The 18228-nt window shown below is 42.0% G+C and overlaps 1 protein-coding gene across 2 annotated transcripts in view; it reads left to right on the top strand.

The window, feature by feature from the left end:
• ADCY8 (adenylate cyclase 8) overlaps nucleotides 1-18228 on the top strand; it is a 424989-nt gene that overhangs the window by 121285 nt on the left and 285476 nt on the right. For both annotated transcript variants that reach the window (XM_073632262.1, XM_073632261.1), the window contains exon 2: nucleotides 16499-16648. In XM_073632262.1, coding sequence (XP_073488363.1) covers nucleotides 16499-16648 — 150 coding nt within the window. The remainder of the gene's footprint in view (nucleotides 1-16498; nucleotides 16649-18228) is intronic.

The raw sequence follows: 18228 nt of genomic DNA, 5'->3' as shown, positions 1-18228 counted from the left end.
GCGTGGTCATTGGATGGAGACCTTCATATATGCGTTTTTTTGGGTGATTGAATACATAAGACAAAAGAAGCTAATATCAGAGCTTTAGCTTCAAAGAGTGGTCATAGAAGGACCATTAGGAAAAACCATACCTTTTCTGACCTAAAAAGATTGCGTTTTACTGCAATCGGCTTCACAACTCGTGTTGAAGCGTGTTTGGGAGGCGTGGTCATTGGGTGGAGACCTTCATATGTGCGTTTTTTTTGGGTGATTGAGTACATAAGACAAAGAAAAGCTAATATCAGAGCTTTAGCTCCAAAGAGTGGTAATACATGGACCATTAGGAGAAACCATACCTTTTTTTGACCTAAAAAGATTGCGTTTTACCGCACTCGGCTTCACCGCTTCTGTTGAAGCATGTTTGGGAGGTGTGGTCGTTGGGTAGAGACCTTCATATATGCAATGTTCTTTGAAAACATAAGACAAAAGAAGCGAATATTGGAGCTTTAACTCTAAAGAGTGGTCATACCTGGACCATTAGGAGAAACCATGTCTTTTCTGGCCTAAAAAGATTTCTGGGCTATCGAATTAGACAAGCTTACCCATTTGCTATTATTATGTGGCAGCTTTAGCATTGCAAACATAAAATATTTTTGAGCCCGGAGTTCAGTTTTAATAGGATGATCAAAGAGGTTTAAAAAAAACAAAAAAACGATCATTTTAAGCTTGACTACAGCCCCATAAAACAAATGCACTGCAAGTATAACTCAAAGCAACAAAAGAGTACGATAAACCGTATCAATTATTATAAGAAAGGAAACTCGCTGAAGGCCAAAAGCATAAAGAGAAGCAAAATAACAGCTAACTGCTTCAAGAGTAGCGGAACTGATGTCCAACAAAGCGCTCGATGTTAAAACAAGTCCGTTCCTTGATGTACTGCATGGCTCCTGCCAGCACTAATGTGATAACAACGTATTGTGCTGTATTCCGTGTGCCTTGGCTGTTTAGCTATATATAGATGGACATAAGGGGCAATGGGAAGACCACGCTGAATGGTTCCTGAGGCACTAACTCAATTTGTAAAGATAAAATGCTGCAATTTCTATCAGGAGATACTTTGTCCGCTCTGAACAAGCTGCCTGTGAAGTGGCTGTATGGCGCACACCAGGAAATCAGAGGAACGTATCTCCTTCTATAGAGGAAGCCATGGAACTTAAGGTAGCATTAAACCTTCAACGTTTTTTACTTAACATATTTAGCACAATAAAATAAACATCCCCTAGTAAACTATTCATTAAAATTCTAACCCTAGCACCTGCCGTATACAACTTTCTTCGCTGCTGGCTCCTGCTCTTGCTTCCCTGAACTTCAGATCTCCACAGGAAAGCATTAAAGTGGTTCTAAAGCCTTACACACGAGCGGAATTTCCGACAGAAAGAGTCTGATGGGAGCTTTTCATCGTATGTTCCAATCGTGTGTATGCCCCATCGAACTTTTCCCGTCGAAAATTCAGACGGACTTAGATATAGAACATGTTTTACATTTTTCCGACGGAACTAATTACTATCGGTAAAACCGCCCGTCTGTATGCTGTTCCGACGTACCAAAAACGACGCCTGCTCTGAAGCAAGTACGAGACGGAAGCTATTGGCTACTGGCTATTGAACTTCCTTTTTCTAGTCCCGTCGTACGTGTTGCACGTCACCTCGTTCTAGAAGGTCGGAATTTGGTGTGACCGTGTGTAGGCAAGACCGCTTGAGCGGAATTCCGTCGGAGTTCCGTCGGAGAAACCTTCGGAGTTTATTCCGACGGCAAAACCAGTTGTGTGTATGCGGCATTAAAGTGGATGTAAACCCTCTTCTATAACCAGTTAAGTGAACTGCCTCAGATGATACATAGAGATGAAACAAATCTCCCTACATAAGTTTTACGTATTCTAATATTTATCTGCTGTCTTTCCCTTTCTAAATTCTTTAGAAAATGCAGATCATGATAGAAATCTTTCTTACATAGTTACATAGTAGGTGAGGTTGAAAAAAGACACAAGTCCATCAAGTCCATCCTATGTGTGTGATTATATGTCAGTATTTCATTGTATATCCCTGTATGTTGCGGTTGTTCAGGTCCTTATCTAACTTTTTCTAAGTTTTTTGAAACGTTCGATGCCCCCCGTTGAGACCACCGCCTGTGGAAGGGAATTCCACATCCTTGCCGCTCTTACACTAAAGAACCCTCTACGTAGTTTAAGATTAAACCTCTTTTATTCTAATTTTAATGAGTGGCCACGAGTCTTGTTAAACTCCCTTCTGCGAAAAAGTTTTCTCCCTATTGTGGGGTCACCAGTACGGTATTTATAAATTGAAATCATATCCCCTCTCAAGCGTCTCTTCTCCAGAGAGAATAAGTTCAGTGCTCGCAACCTTTCCTCATAACTAATATCCTCCAGACACTTTATTAGCTTTGTTGCCCTTCTTTGTACTTGTTCCATTTCCAGTACATCCTTCCTGAGGACTGGTGACCAGAACTGGACAGCATACTCCAGGTGAGGCCGGACCAGAGTCTTGTAGAGCGGGAGAATTATCGTTTTATCTCTGGAGTTGATCCCCTTTTTAATACATGCCAATATTCTGTTTGCTTTGTTAGCAGCAGCTTGGCATTGCATGCCATTGCTGAGCCTATCATCTACTAGGACCCCCAGGTCCTTTTCCATCCTAGATCCCCCCAGAGGTTCTCCCCCCAGTGTATAGATTGCATTTATATTTTTCTCTGCTTATCTACCTCTAATCTCCCTCCCTGACAAATATTTTCAGCTGCTGTTATTTCATGTTTCGGAGAACTTGTCAGAAGTTATCATGCTGATAACAGAGGAATGGAGCAGCAGAAAGACACGGCACTTAGAGCTTTGGAGAGAGATAAGTAAACAATGAAAAAAAAAAAAAAAATTCAGAAATTCAAATATTCGGAAATTCAAAAATTCAAAAACATGAAATTCGAAAATTCGCAAATTTGAAGAGCCACAGATTCGAAAATCTGAAAATTCAAAGGAACGAAATCCGAAAAAAAGAACGAGCGTCAGAAAATTAGAAAAACGAAAATTAGAAAATCTGAAATAATAACTAACTAATAAGAACTATTACTAACTATTAAATTATAGGTATTGGAATTTCCTTTCAAATTTGGCTGTTAGTGAATGTAATGAATACGAATTTATCCAAAGTTATGAATTATCTGAAATTACGAATGCCGCATCTAAATGAATGGAACGTAACAAATTAATAATAATAAATAATAATACCTTTTTATTATTATTATTATTTATTATTAGATAATGTAGATATAGATAATTAGATAATATTATTTAGATGCGGCATTTGTTATTTTGCATAATTCATCGTAATTTTGGATAAATTCATATGCGTTACGTTCACTAACAGCCAAATTTGAAAGGAAATTCCAATACCTATAATTTAATAGTTATTATTAGTTAGTTAGTTATTTTGGATTTTCGTTCTTACTTTCAGATTTTCATTCTTTCGAATTTTCGGATTTTCGAATTTTCGGAATTTACGAATTTTTGGATTTCGAATTTACGAATTTATTTAAAATAATTAATTTCGATCATAACGAATGACCCGAAAAAGAAAAAAAAACAAAACAAAAAAACAAATGAAACGAAAACAAATGAATTTTTTGGCAGTGCACATGTCTATTTACAACAGGGGTCTCAAACTGGCGGCCCTCCATCTGTTGCGAAAGTACAAGTCCCATGAGGCATTGCAAGGCTGACAGTTACAAACATGACTCCCACAGGCAGAGGCATGATGGGACTTGTAGTTTTGCAACAGCTGGAGGGCCGCCAGTTTGAGACCCCTGATTTATAGCACTTTAAGGTTTTTCACTTTAACCACTTGCCGATCGCTGCACGCCGCTGTACGTCCAAAGTTTGGCGGCGGATATCGTTGTTATGGCAGCAGCTAGCTGCCATAACCCCGGTATCCCCGTTTTCGTGCGGCGGTTGGCTTTCAGATAAAAGTGGTCTCTGTGGCGGATTCGCCGCGAGATCACTTTTATCGGTGGCGGGAGAGGGGCCCCCCTCCCGCCGCGATCCGGTGCCCTCCGCCGCTTACCGGAGCCGTCGGTAGCGGCAGAGGTGATCGCGTCTGTCCTCTTGTTGTGCCTGGAGACGAGTGAGGGGAAGATGGCGCCTACTCGTCTCCATGACACTGCAGGGCGGAAGCGACATCAAAACGTCACTTCCGCCCATACGTCTTAAAGGCAATTTTTTTTCAATGTAATTTTTTTAAATTACTTTTTTTTTTTTATTATTGCATTTTAGTGTAAATATGAGATCTGATGTCTTTTTGACCCCAGATCTCATATTTAAGAGGTCCTGTCATGCTTTTTTCTATTACAAGGGATGTTTACATTCCTTGTAATAGGAATAAAAGTGACACTTTTTTTTTTTTTTTAAATAAATAAAATCATGTAAAATAAATAAGAAAAATAAAAAAATGTTTATTTAAAACCCCCTGTCCCGACGTGCTCGCGCGCAGAAGCAAACGCATACGTAAGTAGCGCCCGCATATGAAAACGGTGGTCAAACCACACATGTGAGATATCGCCGCGATTGGTAGAGCGAGAGCAATAATTCTAGCCCTAGACCTCCTCTGCAACGCAAAACATGCAACCTGTAGAATTTTTTAAACGTCGCCTATGGAGATCTTTGAGGGTAAAAGTTTGACGCCATTCCACGAGCGGGCGCAATTTTGAAGCGTGACATGTTGGGTGTCAATTTACTCGGCGTAACATTATCTTTCACAATATAAAAAAAAATTAGACTAACTTTGCTGTTGTCTTATTTTTTTATTCAAAAAAGTGAATTTTTTTTCAAAAAAAGCACGCTTGTAAGACCTTTGCGCAAATACGGTGTGAAAAAAAGTATTGCAATGACCGCCATTTTATTCTCTAGGGTGTTAGAAAAAAAACAATATATAATGTTTTGGGGTTTTAAGTAATTTTCTAGCAAAAAAAACCTGTTTTAAACATGTAAACACCTAAATTCCAAAACAAGGCTGGTCCTGAAGTGGTTAATGCATCTATCTATCTATCTATCTATCTATCTATCTATCTATCTATCTATCTATCTATCTATCTATCTATCTATCTATCTATCTCTCTCTCTCTCTCTCTCTATCTATCTATCTCTCTCTCTCTCTCTCTCTCTCTGTCTGTCTGTCTGTCTGTCTGTCTGTCTGTCTATCATAGGTGTGCGCACAGGGTGTGCCGGATGTGCCCAGGCACACCCTAATCACCCTGTGCAGCACAGATTCCCCCTCTTGCCCCACTCCTTCCAGCACTTCTGGCTTCCTTCCTCTCCTCTCCTGCTGGCGGTTGCTGCGGAGATGTTTTAGGATGAGTGAGGGAAGGGGCCGGTAAATATGTATTTATCAGCCCCTTCCCTTTCTGAATGAACATGGTGAGTGATGTGAGTAGTAGTGAGTAGTGTGTGTTTGAGCTTTGGGGTGCACACCCTAATGCAATAGGCTGTGCACACCTATGCTATCTATCTATCTATCTTGATATTTGTCTGTATATCTATTGCTCTATTTCTATATCACTTTCTGTTGCACAAACACCTCTATATATGGTGATGGAATCAGATGGGTTTCACCCTTATCACAAAGGACTTAATTAGAGGTCCTCATATTCTCTCTGCAGTATGGCTTGCTGTTTTGCTGTTTCTGTACGTCCTGGAACAAGCAAAGAGGGACATGAATAATTAACAATGCCCGTGATAATTTATATCATGAAGTTGTGGCAATTAGAGAACAGCCATGCTGGGAAAATTGTGACTCTTACAAGGAACAAGTAGCAAATATAATTATAATAACTCAAAAAGTGTAGAAGAAACTGGAGAAAGCTGTCATAGATTCCAGCACAAAATATTTAATGCCGTTATGGGAAAAGCAAAGAGAGAATTAACTCAGACTCTGCCTGGGAAAATCTGTTCTGCTCTTTATTGTAACTGGGTGGATCTTTGTGGTTTTTTAAAAAATGTATATAATATATAATGTACATAATGTTGGATCTTATGTGCAGGGAGCCAGCCTGGCAAGTTGATGGAGGACTTTACAATGATTGACTGATTTTCGACACTGAATGCAGTTAGATTGTTAGATGTCAAACCACCTTCTAAAGTCTTTGGACAGCCTAATGCCGGCTGTAAATTTTAAAGGATGACCATCTATGCATGCGTGGCTGTTGTGTGAATTTCCATGTTTATGGCTATGTAGGATGGAGGAGAAGCATTGAGGGCCCTGGGTTTTCTTGGCAGAAGGACATCAGTAATCGGGGGAAGGCATATCATTTGTGCAAATGAGGGTAGGTGTGAGGTGCTGGACCCAAGTTTTTTTATGTTGATACTAGAAGATCTTCAGTTGAGTCAGAATAGTCTTGGTTCGGCAGCGCCCCAAGAATCAGGTGTCTTCCCAATCAAGGAGGTCACCAGGCTTGAGTTTTCTATGTATATTCAAACAAAAAGGAGTGCCAAACATACATGATGAGAGTCCATGTATGTATATTAATGATCCTCAATGGCAAAAGTCCACAAAGAGCTCCCAAAACATGTTGGCTCCTTGTGGTTGCACTTTTTCCATTTATGGATCAATAAAATATATACTTAGACTCTCATCACTTGTGTTTGGTGCTCCTTTTGGTTTGAATACAAATAGACTATTCAAGCCTGGTGACCTTGATTACCCCTGCTTTGTTGAAAGCTGCTGAACCATGGCTATTTTGGCCCAACTAGAGATCGTCTAGTATCTATAAAAAAAAACTTGGATCCAGCAACTCACACCTCCACTTAGTTTCTCAAATAGTATGTCTGCCCAAATTGAGGAGGTCACAAGGCTTGAGCAGTTAATATATATATATTCAAAGAGAGGGATGCAGAGGCGCCCATGTAGACTGTTGGAGCATTTATTAAGCAAAGCATTTAAGAGCAACTCACATTGGGTAGGTAAAAGAAGGCATATATAGGTAGCCCACCATGGGATAACGATTGCGCTGTGTACGATGGTATGTTGGTATCCCCTCTCGGCTGGGTCTGGAAGCCAGCTTCATGTGTGAAAGGATCCAGGAGAAAGGACTATTTCAATTCAAGAGAGCATGCTACTGGGGCTTAGAGGACTTGGTCCTTCAAGACTACAGTATATGGCTTAGAAGTCAAAACTCTAGCTGGCTAAACGTTTTCCCCAATGTGGTTAGGGGTTAAACCTGCTGGGCTGCACGAATCTGGAATTTTGCACTTGCGCTTCATGTGATTTACTGCTTTAATAAAAATTCTGACTTGTAAATGGATTGACGATGTGCTGACAACATATGCTTTCTTGGTCCCTTGGAATGCCATTGCTGGTTCTGTAATGCCGCGTACACACGAGCGGACTTTACGGCAGACTTTGCCCGGTGGACTTTTCGACGGACTTTATGACGGACTTTCCGAATAAACGGACTTAGCTACACACAATCCACCAAAGTCCGTTGGATTTGTACGTGATGACGTACGACCGGACTAAAACAAGGAAGTTCATAGCCAGTAGCCAATAGCTGCCCTAGCGTGGCTTTTTGTCTGTCGAACTAGCATACAGACGAGCGGCTTTTCGACCGGACTCGAGTTCGACAGATAGATTTAAAACATGTTTCAAATCTAAGTCCGTCCAACTTTTGAGCAAACAAAGTCCGCTGGAGCCCACACACATCGAATTGTCCAACGATATCCCTTCCGCCGGGCAAAGTCTGCCGTAAAGTCCGCTCGTGTGTACGCGGCATAAGACTCAGGAGGATTTGGTCCTTCAAAACTACATGGCTTAGAAGTCAAAACCCTGGCCAACAGAACAATTTTTCCCCATGTACTTAGTGGTTAAATCTGCTGGGGCAGTTAGGACTTATTTCCAATATTTCCATTATTCAAACAAGCCCTAGCTGGCGAAGAGTTTAAAGTGTCATTATACCCACATCATTAAAAACTATCAATAAACTGTGTATTCCGTGCTGTTCATACTCACTCAGTTACTATGAGATTAATTTTCTGTATTCTGCAAAAAACCTGGTTGATCCTGCTGCTCTCTATCTCCCCCTTCTGCCCATGTCCCCAATCCAGCTAGGGATTTTGCAAAGCATTGTTGGCAACTCTGCGCATGCTCAGTTTTCCGTGAGTTTCTATGCTGAGCATTTCCTCCCTATCACATTTTTTTTCTTGTAATTCCTTTATTAGTATAAAATAGCCATGGGAAACACATACATTAGAGTTATGCATCTGAGTACGTCATCAACAGAAACTCCAACAAATGAACAGCTAATTAAGAGCACTAAGACAGCTATCTCAGAGGAAGTATTCAATAGAACAATCCAAAAACATGACTGTAGCATATATATAACTGCTCCCCTCTATGTCAGAGGAGCAAACATCATAATATTCTCCCTATCACATCTGAGGAGCCCATGTGACTATAGAGTCACACCTGTGGGCGTATACACAGTGGTAAATGACTGCCCACTCCCTCCCTCCTCGTCCATGCCCACTAACCAGCTAACCACAAATGAGGGTGGGATATTACATGTAGATTGATGGAGACTTCACCTCCCTCTTATTCTAAGACACAGGCTTGAAGGGTTTGGGACACAGCCTCTGACTGGCAGAAATCTGCCCACACCATGTAATTGCCAAAAAAATAATAGAGATTTGTTTTTTTAATATATATATATATATTTGCATGACAATTTAAAACAGTTTATAGATATGAATTATTTATTTTTACTCCGTATTCCAAAGGCTGTTTTTTATTTTTTATTTTGAACATGTGACCAGCAGCAGAGAACTAGAAGCTCCTCCTGCTCATGTTTCCCTGCAGACAGGCTGGGAGAGAGCTGGGTCATGTGACAGTTATATTCATTAGGAAAAAGGTACTAAGTTTTTTTTATTATTAAAATAATTACAGAGCCATCATCCACATACAGGAATATAAAGAAATAGAAGGAAAACTTCTATTTCAAACTAAACAGCAGACTAGAACATAATACAGCAACTTTGCATATAATTATATTTTTGGAAAGTTAATAATAACCTCAAGGGTGTCTTTTTAAAAATAAAATAAAAGATAAGGCTGGAAATCCACTTTTGTGTGTATCACTTTAAGTGGAATTTCAGTATTTTTTTTCATCTTTCCGTCTATTAAATCTTCTGCCCTTGTTGTTGTTTTAACTTTGGATAGTAAAACATTTTTTTTCTGCCAGTAAATACCTTATACAGCCCCCTTCCTGTTTCTTGTCTGGTCATTAGCCTAGGCTTATGACATCATGCACAGCTCCCTCTCTCTTACTCTTGTGAGAGTTTGCCAGGAAGGGAGGGGGGATGAGTCATAAGAGGGCCAATGAGAGCTGCAGAGCTGGAGGTGTGCCTCTGCATGTCTGTGTAAATCCAGGAAGTGAACAAGCAGCAGCTTCAGCTGCCCACAGTTAAAATGGATGCAGCCAGACTCAGTGGAGGGAGATTTCTGCAGCATATTTGGTAAGTACAGAATCACAGTATATATAAAATAATATGCAAAGTGGTTGGAGGGAAGCTTCATAATGGCAAAGATGTTTTTATTACAAAATATGTGAACAGACTGCAGTTCCTCTTTAAATTGTTACTAAACTCACAACAGTTATATGCAGTAAAGCATGCTTGTTATACTCACTGTGGAACCTGAAGGGTTAACCCTCCGCATTGTGTAAAAAGGCTGTTTGATCAGGTCTTCTCTGATCATCCCCTTCTTTTACTGTCCTCATCCTGATAGAACAGAGCCTTGGAAGCACTCTGCACATGCTCAGTTTGGTGTGTATTGCTCGTTTTGAGGGTTTTTTTTGGGGGGGGGGCTGCATGTGATCAGCACTGGACCAATCTGCACTATCCAGACAGAGAGTCAGGGGTCCTGCAGCCTCATAGGATAGTCAGAGAAGAATGAGAACTCCTCCTACAAGCTTTAACCAGACACTGATAGAAGTCACAGACTGCATAGCTTCCAACTGTCCCTGATGTGGAGCAATGTCCCTCTGTCCCTCATTCCTCCTCATTTGTCCCTCATTTTGGTCTGATTTATATATTTGCATATAAAATAGCACTTTTTATCATTCAAAAAGTGTTTCCCAGTGCTAAACCCTTCATTTGATTTCTAAATTGCTGCATTTGTAAATTTTAAAAGCCAATATAAAGGAATAGTAGTGGTAAAAAAGCACTTGTGGATTTAATTAACCTTTTTTGGGGGGTTAATTCTCCTTTGAGGGAGGTGTGGCAGGGGGCGTGTCCTATGACTACATACGTTTGTTAGTAGGTGTCCCTCATTCCCATCTCAAAATGTTGGGAGGTATGCATTTCCATGTTCTGTGTACTGTGGGAGATCAGATATAGTGAATGCTGGGTCCTGGGTTTAGTAACACTTCAGCAGAGGAAAAATGAGGGCTGTGCTCTGTGACATGGCTGTGTAATTCTCCGAACTGGATGGAGAAAAATGCAAATCTTTTAGCAGATAAAACCTCTTCCAACCTGCGCTTTTCCACTGACCGATGCGTTTACCTTGATTTGCCCTTTAATTTCTGCTTCACTGATATGAAAATGAGTGTGACTTTTCCCTTACATGAAATGCCATGCATTATTATGGTAATTTGATTTCCCGCTAGGATCGGTCAAATTAAAGACTACGACGCGTATGTCATTACTGAAACCTTCACCGTTTTCCTCTTACATTGCTTCCCTTTGAGCCCTTTCACACTGGCGCCGTTATTTGGGCGGGAGCGGGGAGCTTTTACCCCCCTAGAAGGGGATAAAAAGGGGTTAAAAGTGCCCGTGTAGCGCTGCTGCCCATGCATTCCAATGGGCAGGGACGGTTTAGGAGTGGTGTATACAGCGCTCGCAAACCGCCCCATAGATGCCGCTTGCAGGACTTTTTCTAGCGTCCTGCAAGCGCACCGCCCCAGTGTGAAAGCCCTCGGGCTCTCACACTGGGGCTGCAGGGGAGGCATTTTTCAGGCGCTATTTTTAGCGCTAAAGCGCCGGAAAAATTCCCCCAGTGGGAAAGGGATTTTTGTGATGCTAATACTTTGCATCTATAAATTGTTAAAGCTGAACTCCAGGCAAATATCAAAGATGGGGATCACTGCACCTCGATAATTATTATTACATCATTAAATATTATATATATATTTTTTTTTTTTTTTTTGAATGCAAGCAGTGTGAGAACCTGAATATGACCTGGTATCAATCCTGTACAGTACCTCTACAACAGAGCTGGAGTGTGAGAGGAGGAAACAGCACAAGGAGACAGTCAGTGCATGTGCTGACATGAAGCATGCTGATAGGAGGAGAGAGCTGAGTGACAGAGAGATGAGCTCCAGCTGTGCTGCTTCTTCTTTTCCTGTCCAGTCACAGACTGGGGGGCAGCTTCAGGACCAGGGAGGCTGTGGCCACGTGACTGAGGACATCTAGTGGCAGAATTAAATTACTGCAGGTAAACTCTCTGGGTTGAGGCTGAGGTGGTTTTGTTATTTTATCTTTTAACTGTCTATCAGTTTTTATTTCATCGTTCTTGGCCGGAGCCCAGCTTTAACTGTTCTGTTACTTTCACACAATATTATACAATATTCTGGGCTTATTTAGTAAGAGAGCTAATGTGCAAATACAGTGGAACCTTGAATTACGAGCATAATCCGTTCCAGGAGAATGCTTGTAATCCAAAGCACTCGCATATCAAAGCGAGTTTCCCCATAGAAGTCAATGGAAAGGAAGATAATTCATTCCACATTGACTTCTATTGCATGCAATACCGCATGTGGCCAGAGGTGGGGGAGGTGCCGGAGAGCCTTGGAAATACTCGGGGACAGCTCGGCTGAACTCGGAAACCCTTAGAAAGGCTAGGAAACACTCGGGAATGGAGTATTTCCGAGTGATTCTGAGTATTTCCGAACGGCTCCGAACTGTTCCGAGTGTCACCGGCACCCCCGCACCTGCACACCATATTAGCTTGAATTCTGCTCGATTTGCGAGACAACACTCGCAAACCTAGTCACAATTTAAAAAAAAAGTTGCTCGTCTTTCAAAATGCTCATTAACCGCGTTACTCCTTAACCAAGGTTCCACTGTATCAGAAATTCATGGCAACTACTCAGCAAAATGTTATTTTGTCCAGACCGCTCTAAGTGGGCACAAGGTGAATTCTGCTGTATTTTTATTTTTAATCTCCTTATTGTTCCTGACACCAATTTATTCAATCATCCCATTTGTAACGAAGGCAGATGATTCAGTCTTAGAGTTTGAGAAAAAAAAAATGTGTAACCTGATTGCCTGCAGTGAAAACCGTATTTTAATACGATTTGTGGCTCCATACCAGGCCTGGGCAAATTGTCGCCCCCAGGGCCACATCCGGCCCCTTTAGGTGTCCATATGTGGCCCTCGATGCCTCCGCGGTCAGTATGCCTTTCTGAGAGATGTCCTTGTGAACAGCTGCAAGAACTGGAAGGAGGCAGACTGAGGAGCTGATCTGTACAGCGAGGAGGCTCAGTTCTGGCAGGACGGCGTTTTTTGCGCAGCACATTCTGATGCGCTATAATGCATTACAATGCATAGAATTACATAGAAGTTTAAAGTGGTATTAAATGTTCAGAAAAGGAAAGTCGGCAACTCTGTAGTCCTAAAAGTTTATTGGCTACAGTGGAGTATCATAAAACAAGCAGCCGACGCGTTTCGGTGAGAGCCTTAGTCATGGCTATGACTAAGGCTCTCGCCGAAACGCGTCAGTTGCTTGTTTTATGATGCTCCAGTGTTGCCAATAAACTCTTGGAATAAAAACTACAGTGTTATCGACTCTCCTTTTCTGCTTATTGCATTTAGTTGGAGAAGACACACCGAGCCCTGGTGCTCGTGCTGTGGACCGCACATCAAGATTGATCTGCTTCCTGTTGAGAGCACTACGTCCTCTTTACTCTCATCCCTGGTATTAAATGTTATCTTTTTAAAATAAATTAAAGCAGCTTACCCCGGCACTCGCCTTATCTGCTACGTCCAAAGATCAACGCTCTGGCTTTCTTGTTGGCGGGTGGCTCCATTGCCTTGCAGGGCCCTTTGGAGCCTCCCGTTTGTGGGCGTTAACCTTAACCTTGTGCTGACATGCACAAGGAGGAGCAGACTGGGTGACATAGGCATGCGCACAGGGTTTGCCAGATGTGCCTGGGCACACCATAATCACACTGTGTGCCACAGATTCCCCCTGATGCCCAGCACCCCACCCCCAGTGCCTCCCCTCTTCACAACGGTTTCCCTCCTCTCCTCTCCCACCGGCTGATGCTGCGGGCACTCTGGGGGAAGTTTCAAGATAGAGAGTGGGGAAAGGGGCCGGTAAATATGTAATTTGCGAGCCCCTTCCTTTTTTGAATGAACACAGTGAGTGATCTGTACAGTTCCACCGACACCGTCCACTGCCCTACTGAGATTGTCCATGTTTTAATACATTTTAAATATATATTTACTTTGTTTGCTTTGTGCTGTTTGTTTACATTTATTTATTTATGAAATAATAATAATAAAAAAATAAAATAAAAAATACAAAAAATGCCTAAATCAAGGTTTGATCTAGGTCGGGGCCAGGGTTAGTGTTTGGATCAGGGTCAGTATTTTTTTTTTGGAATAGAATTATTTTTTTTTTTTTTATTAGTATCAGTGTCAGTTAGTGTCAGTGTGTTTTAGGTAGGATAAAGACAAAAAATGTGCCGTTTCTGGGCTGTACTACGGGTACATTCAACAACTGACATACACATATGTGATATCGCTGCAAGCAGGAAAATTTAATTTAATTTGGGTTGTTCTTTGGTGGAAGGTTATCATACCTCCCAACTTTCTGAGATGGGAATGAGGGACACTTGTTAGCAAAAGTATGGAGGCATAGGACACACCCCCTGCCACGCCCCGTTAAAGGAGAATTGTACAAAAAAAATGGTTTGTTAAACCCACAAGTGCAGTTTATTTTTTTTTTACCACCATAACGAGTGGGTTATGGTAGTACCAAGAAATATATAGCTAAATTTAAAAGAATGATTTTTTTTTTTTTTTTTACTATTTTGGGCCAGTTTTCCTTTGATGATAAAAAATAAATAAAAATCAGGAGATCCATTACCATTTACCACCAAATGAAAGCCCAATGAGTCCAGAATAAATAAATAATATAATCCACCTGGATACACAAAGTAGTTGATGACATGTACAGTTTTACTAACACAACTCAAAGTTGCAAAATTGTGCTTAGGCATTTAGATTTGTTTTACCCTAAAGCCGCAAACACACGATCGGACTTTCCGACAGGAATTGTGTGATGTCAGGCTGTTGTCGGTAAATCCGACCGTTTGTACGCTCCATCGCACAATTGTTATCGGACTTTCCGCCAACAAATGTTGGATGGCAGGTTTTCAAATTTTCTGCAGACAAATGTGTGTTGTCGGATTTTCCGAGCGCGTGTACACAAGTCCGTCGGACAAAAGTCCAAAGTACAAACACGCATGCTCGGAAGCAAGGAGGAGCCAGAAGCGGTCGGTCTTGTAAACTAGCATTCGTAATGGAGAATTAACATTCGTGACGTGGCAAATTATGAAATCTCCAAATGCAGCACAAAATTCTCTTCTTTAATGGGATAATAATGAAGCTGCTTTGCTGGTGATACTGATGGAGTTATTGCAAACACATTTTCAAAGGCTTTTTTTTTTCTAGTGATATTAAGAATAATATTATTATGTTTTTTTTTTTGGGCAAGTTACCACAACACCATTATCCCGTAGTTTTTCAGATCAAAGTTACAACTATGTTGGTGTCCCTTGTCAATTTTACATTGTATTTTTTTAAATGTAACTGCCTACTCCCAAGCTGTCATTTGAAGTAAAACACATAGCCAAGTATTATTCTCCACAATTTTTTTATTGTGCATTAAAAAAAGAAAACAAATAAAATTAGACATGTTATCTGCCAATAGAACTTAACCAAAAAGTGCATTCTATGCATCCAAAAATATAGAAAATATACCAAATCAAATCATTATTATTCAACCAAAAAATAATGTCAAAGCAATAACTCCAAGGCCAATAATAAATAACACGTTATCTCCTCCGATTCCGCAACATGGCTGGTTGATGAACGGCCGTTCAGAAACAAACTGAAAAGCACGAAATGAAAAGTGCGAATTAAAAGTGTAAATCAACACTCACCAAACTTCTACTAACACGAAATTAGCAGAAGGAGCCCAAAGGGTGGCGCTAAAGAGCTGAAAAACCACGTAGTACGTCTAGTACGTCACTACGTTCGTAATTGTTGGCCGACAATTGTGTGGCCGTGTGTATGCAAGACAAGTTCGGACCAACGCCCTTCGGACAAAAATTCCATGTTTTTGTTGCCCAACAATCCGATCGTGTGTACGAGGCATTAGATGTGAAGGGGTTGAAAAGGTTCCTGCACTACTTTTTTGTTTGCGATTTCATTGCTACTTGCATTGACTTCTGTTAAATGAGTCGCAAGCCGCAATGATATGGCACATCAAAATCGCACTGATTGGGCGGCTTTCAAATCGTGCTGAAGTAGCATGATTTCAAAGCTGATGTGAACAAAGGCTAAAAAACATTTGGATAAATATGTTTTTTGGACTGAGACCAATCACTATTGTGGTGGACTTTTATGTTTCACTTTAATCATTGGGTGAAATATTTGAATTAAATTTTTATGTTTTTCACTTTTGAAGAGCGCTGCTTAGGGGTGAATTATATTTACTCTTTTTGTTTTATAATATTATAATAAACAGTTTTTATGATAATGAACAAGGCTGGTGGGCGCCCTTTTCCGTTCTTTTTTAGCCTCCTTTGTCAATATGGGACTGGTAGGGCCCATTGGCCCTTTAGCGCTGTTTGTTATTTAGTCTAGCTTGTGCCCATTCACATCTGAGCATTTCGTAAACGCGCCCAAAAATTGTGCGTTCTTGCACGCGCTTACGAAACACAGGAAAAACACATTCCCGCTTGTGGTACCATTACTTGTTTATGGGTCAAGCAGACGCACGTTTTTCCACGTGGAAAAAGTGACAAAGGTGGCAAAGTGGGCAGTTAAAAAACACGCGAAGCTCAACGCGTAGAAAAGCTACATGCGCTTCTTTGATGTGCGTAGGGCATCCCATTAAAATGAATGGGCTGCCCTACCTGCATTACGTGAAAATGGGCACAGAAGGCGCACAAATGTGACGCTCTGCGTCGCACATCATAGTGTGAACGAAGCCTAAGGAAGATAAAAGTCTTTTAATACAAAATGCGCATCAACAGTGCATCCTATTCCTCTCCATATCCCGCACTGTATATATTTGTATGACAGTTTTTCTATTATCTCTGTACAGGAGAAGACTTATTTCCCAGGGTTTTTGGAAGCGACGTGACCTGAAATTCTCCCACTTCTCTTCTTTTGCAGATTGTGGCACAAGCTGTGTTGTTTATGTGTATGAACACAGCTGGAATCTTCATTAGCTACCTGTCGGACCGGGCTCAGCGGCAAGCCTTTCTCGAGACCAGAAGATGCGTCGAAGCCAGGCTGAGGCTCGAGACTGAGAACCAGAGACAGGTAGGAGAATCCTCAACTCCCTAAGGAGCTCTTCATTCCAACTCGTCTGAAATAAAACGCTGAAATATTTTGTATGTTAAAATCACATTAAAGCTTCATTTTTTTTTTTTAATTATAATTTTTTTAATTATATTTTTTAAGTTATATAACTAAATTATATTTTTTGAGTTATATAACTAGATTATATTTTTTGAGTTACCCTGTTTCCCCGAAAATAAGACCTAGCATGATTGTCGGTGATGGCTGCAATATAAGCCCTACCCCCCAAATAAGCCCTAGTTAAAGTCCTTGTAGGTCTTATTTTCAGGGTAGGGCTTATTTTTGGGGAAACAGGGTAGGGCTTATTTGGGGGGTAGGGCTTATATTGCAGCCATCACTGACAATCACGCTAGGTCTTATTTTCGGGGAAACAGGGTATATAACAAACATGTTATACTTACCTACTCTGTGCAATGGTTTTGCACAGAGCAGTCCGAATCCTCCTTTTCTGGGGTCCCCTGCCAGCACTCCTGGCTCCTCCTCTTCAGCGAGTGACCCATGAAAATCCACTTTCCATGGGGGCACCTGTGGGTGCTTACTCCCGAACTGCACCACCTGCTTCTATTGACACACAGTGGGCGGCTCGGCCCTGCCCCCTGCTCACTAAGCACAGCATTTGATTGACAGCAGCAGGAGCCATTAGCTTTTGCTGCTATCAATCTGCCCAGCAGTGGTGGCTGGTGCTCCATCGGTCAAGGGGCAGCAGACAGACCTGACCACAGACATCCCCCCCACGTCGCTATAGCCCGCCACCCAACACTAACCCTTCCCCTGTGTCGTTTGAGTCCGCCACCACACACCATACCTACACTTACTACCTACAAATCTCCCCCCCCCCCCCGTTCGCCGGCTCGCTTGCTCACCCTCTGGCCCGCCAGGCCCCCCATCAGCTCTGCACTTACCCCATGTCATGGCTGCCTGGGGTAATGGCTGCAGCGGCGGCCCCCCCCCCCCCCCCCCCGTCTCCTCCGTGTCCCAGCCGTCGCTTCTCCTCCCAGCCAATCGGGTCTTAGGACTCCAGGCCAAAGGGGTCTCAGGACCTGCTTCCTGATTGGCCAGGAGGAGAAGCAGAAAGACATTAGCAAATGAATATATAATGTCACACAACAGGGTGGGCTCAGAGCATAGTGCTCTGCGCCCGAGCTCACCTTTTTTTTAAAGCCAATTGGAGCCTCCGGCTCTAATCACATGCTTCCAAAAAAAAGAAGAAAACCCCATTGGAATTCATGTGTCCGGCATATAGATTAGGAGCCAGGTGCATAGATTAGGGGGGTGGCATTTTCAGCAGGCAGCTGGCTGAAGTCACAGAGCTGGTCCAGGCTCGTGAAAGATGACGACCATATGGTCGGAATCAGCTTGCATGCCAGGACTGGCACCTGGATCAGACTCTCAGCGGGCGCTGAGAGCCTGAGCCGGCCACTCCCGCCCCCTGCATAGCCCAGTGAGCACTGGAGGGGGCAGAGTAGACAGTGGTGACTGACAGTCACTAGCTCTCTGCTCAGGGAGCACTGAGAACCGAGCGATCGGCGGTGTTTGATCAC

This window comes from Aquarana catesbeiana, linkage group LG05 (genome assembly GCF_042186555.1).
Source record: "Aquarana catesbeiana isolate 2022-GZ linkage group LG05, ASM4218655v1, whole genome shotgun sequence".
NCBI classification, from domain to species: domain Eukaryota; kingdom Metazoa; phylum Chordata; class Amphibia; order Anura; family Ranidae; genus Aquarana; species Aquarana catesbeiana.
The sequence above is the reverse complement of the archived record's forward strand: the minus strand, read 5'-3'. Positions and strand labels throughout refer to the sequence as shown.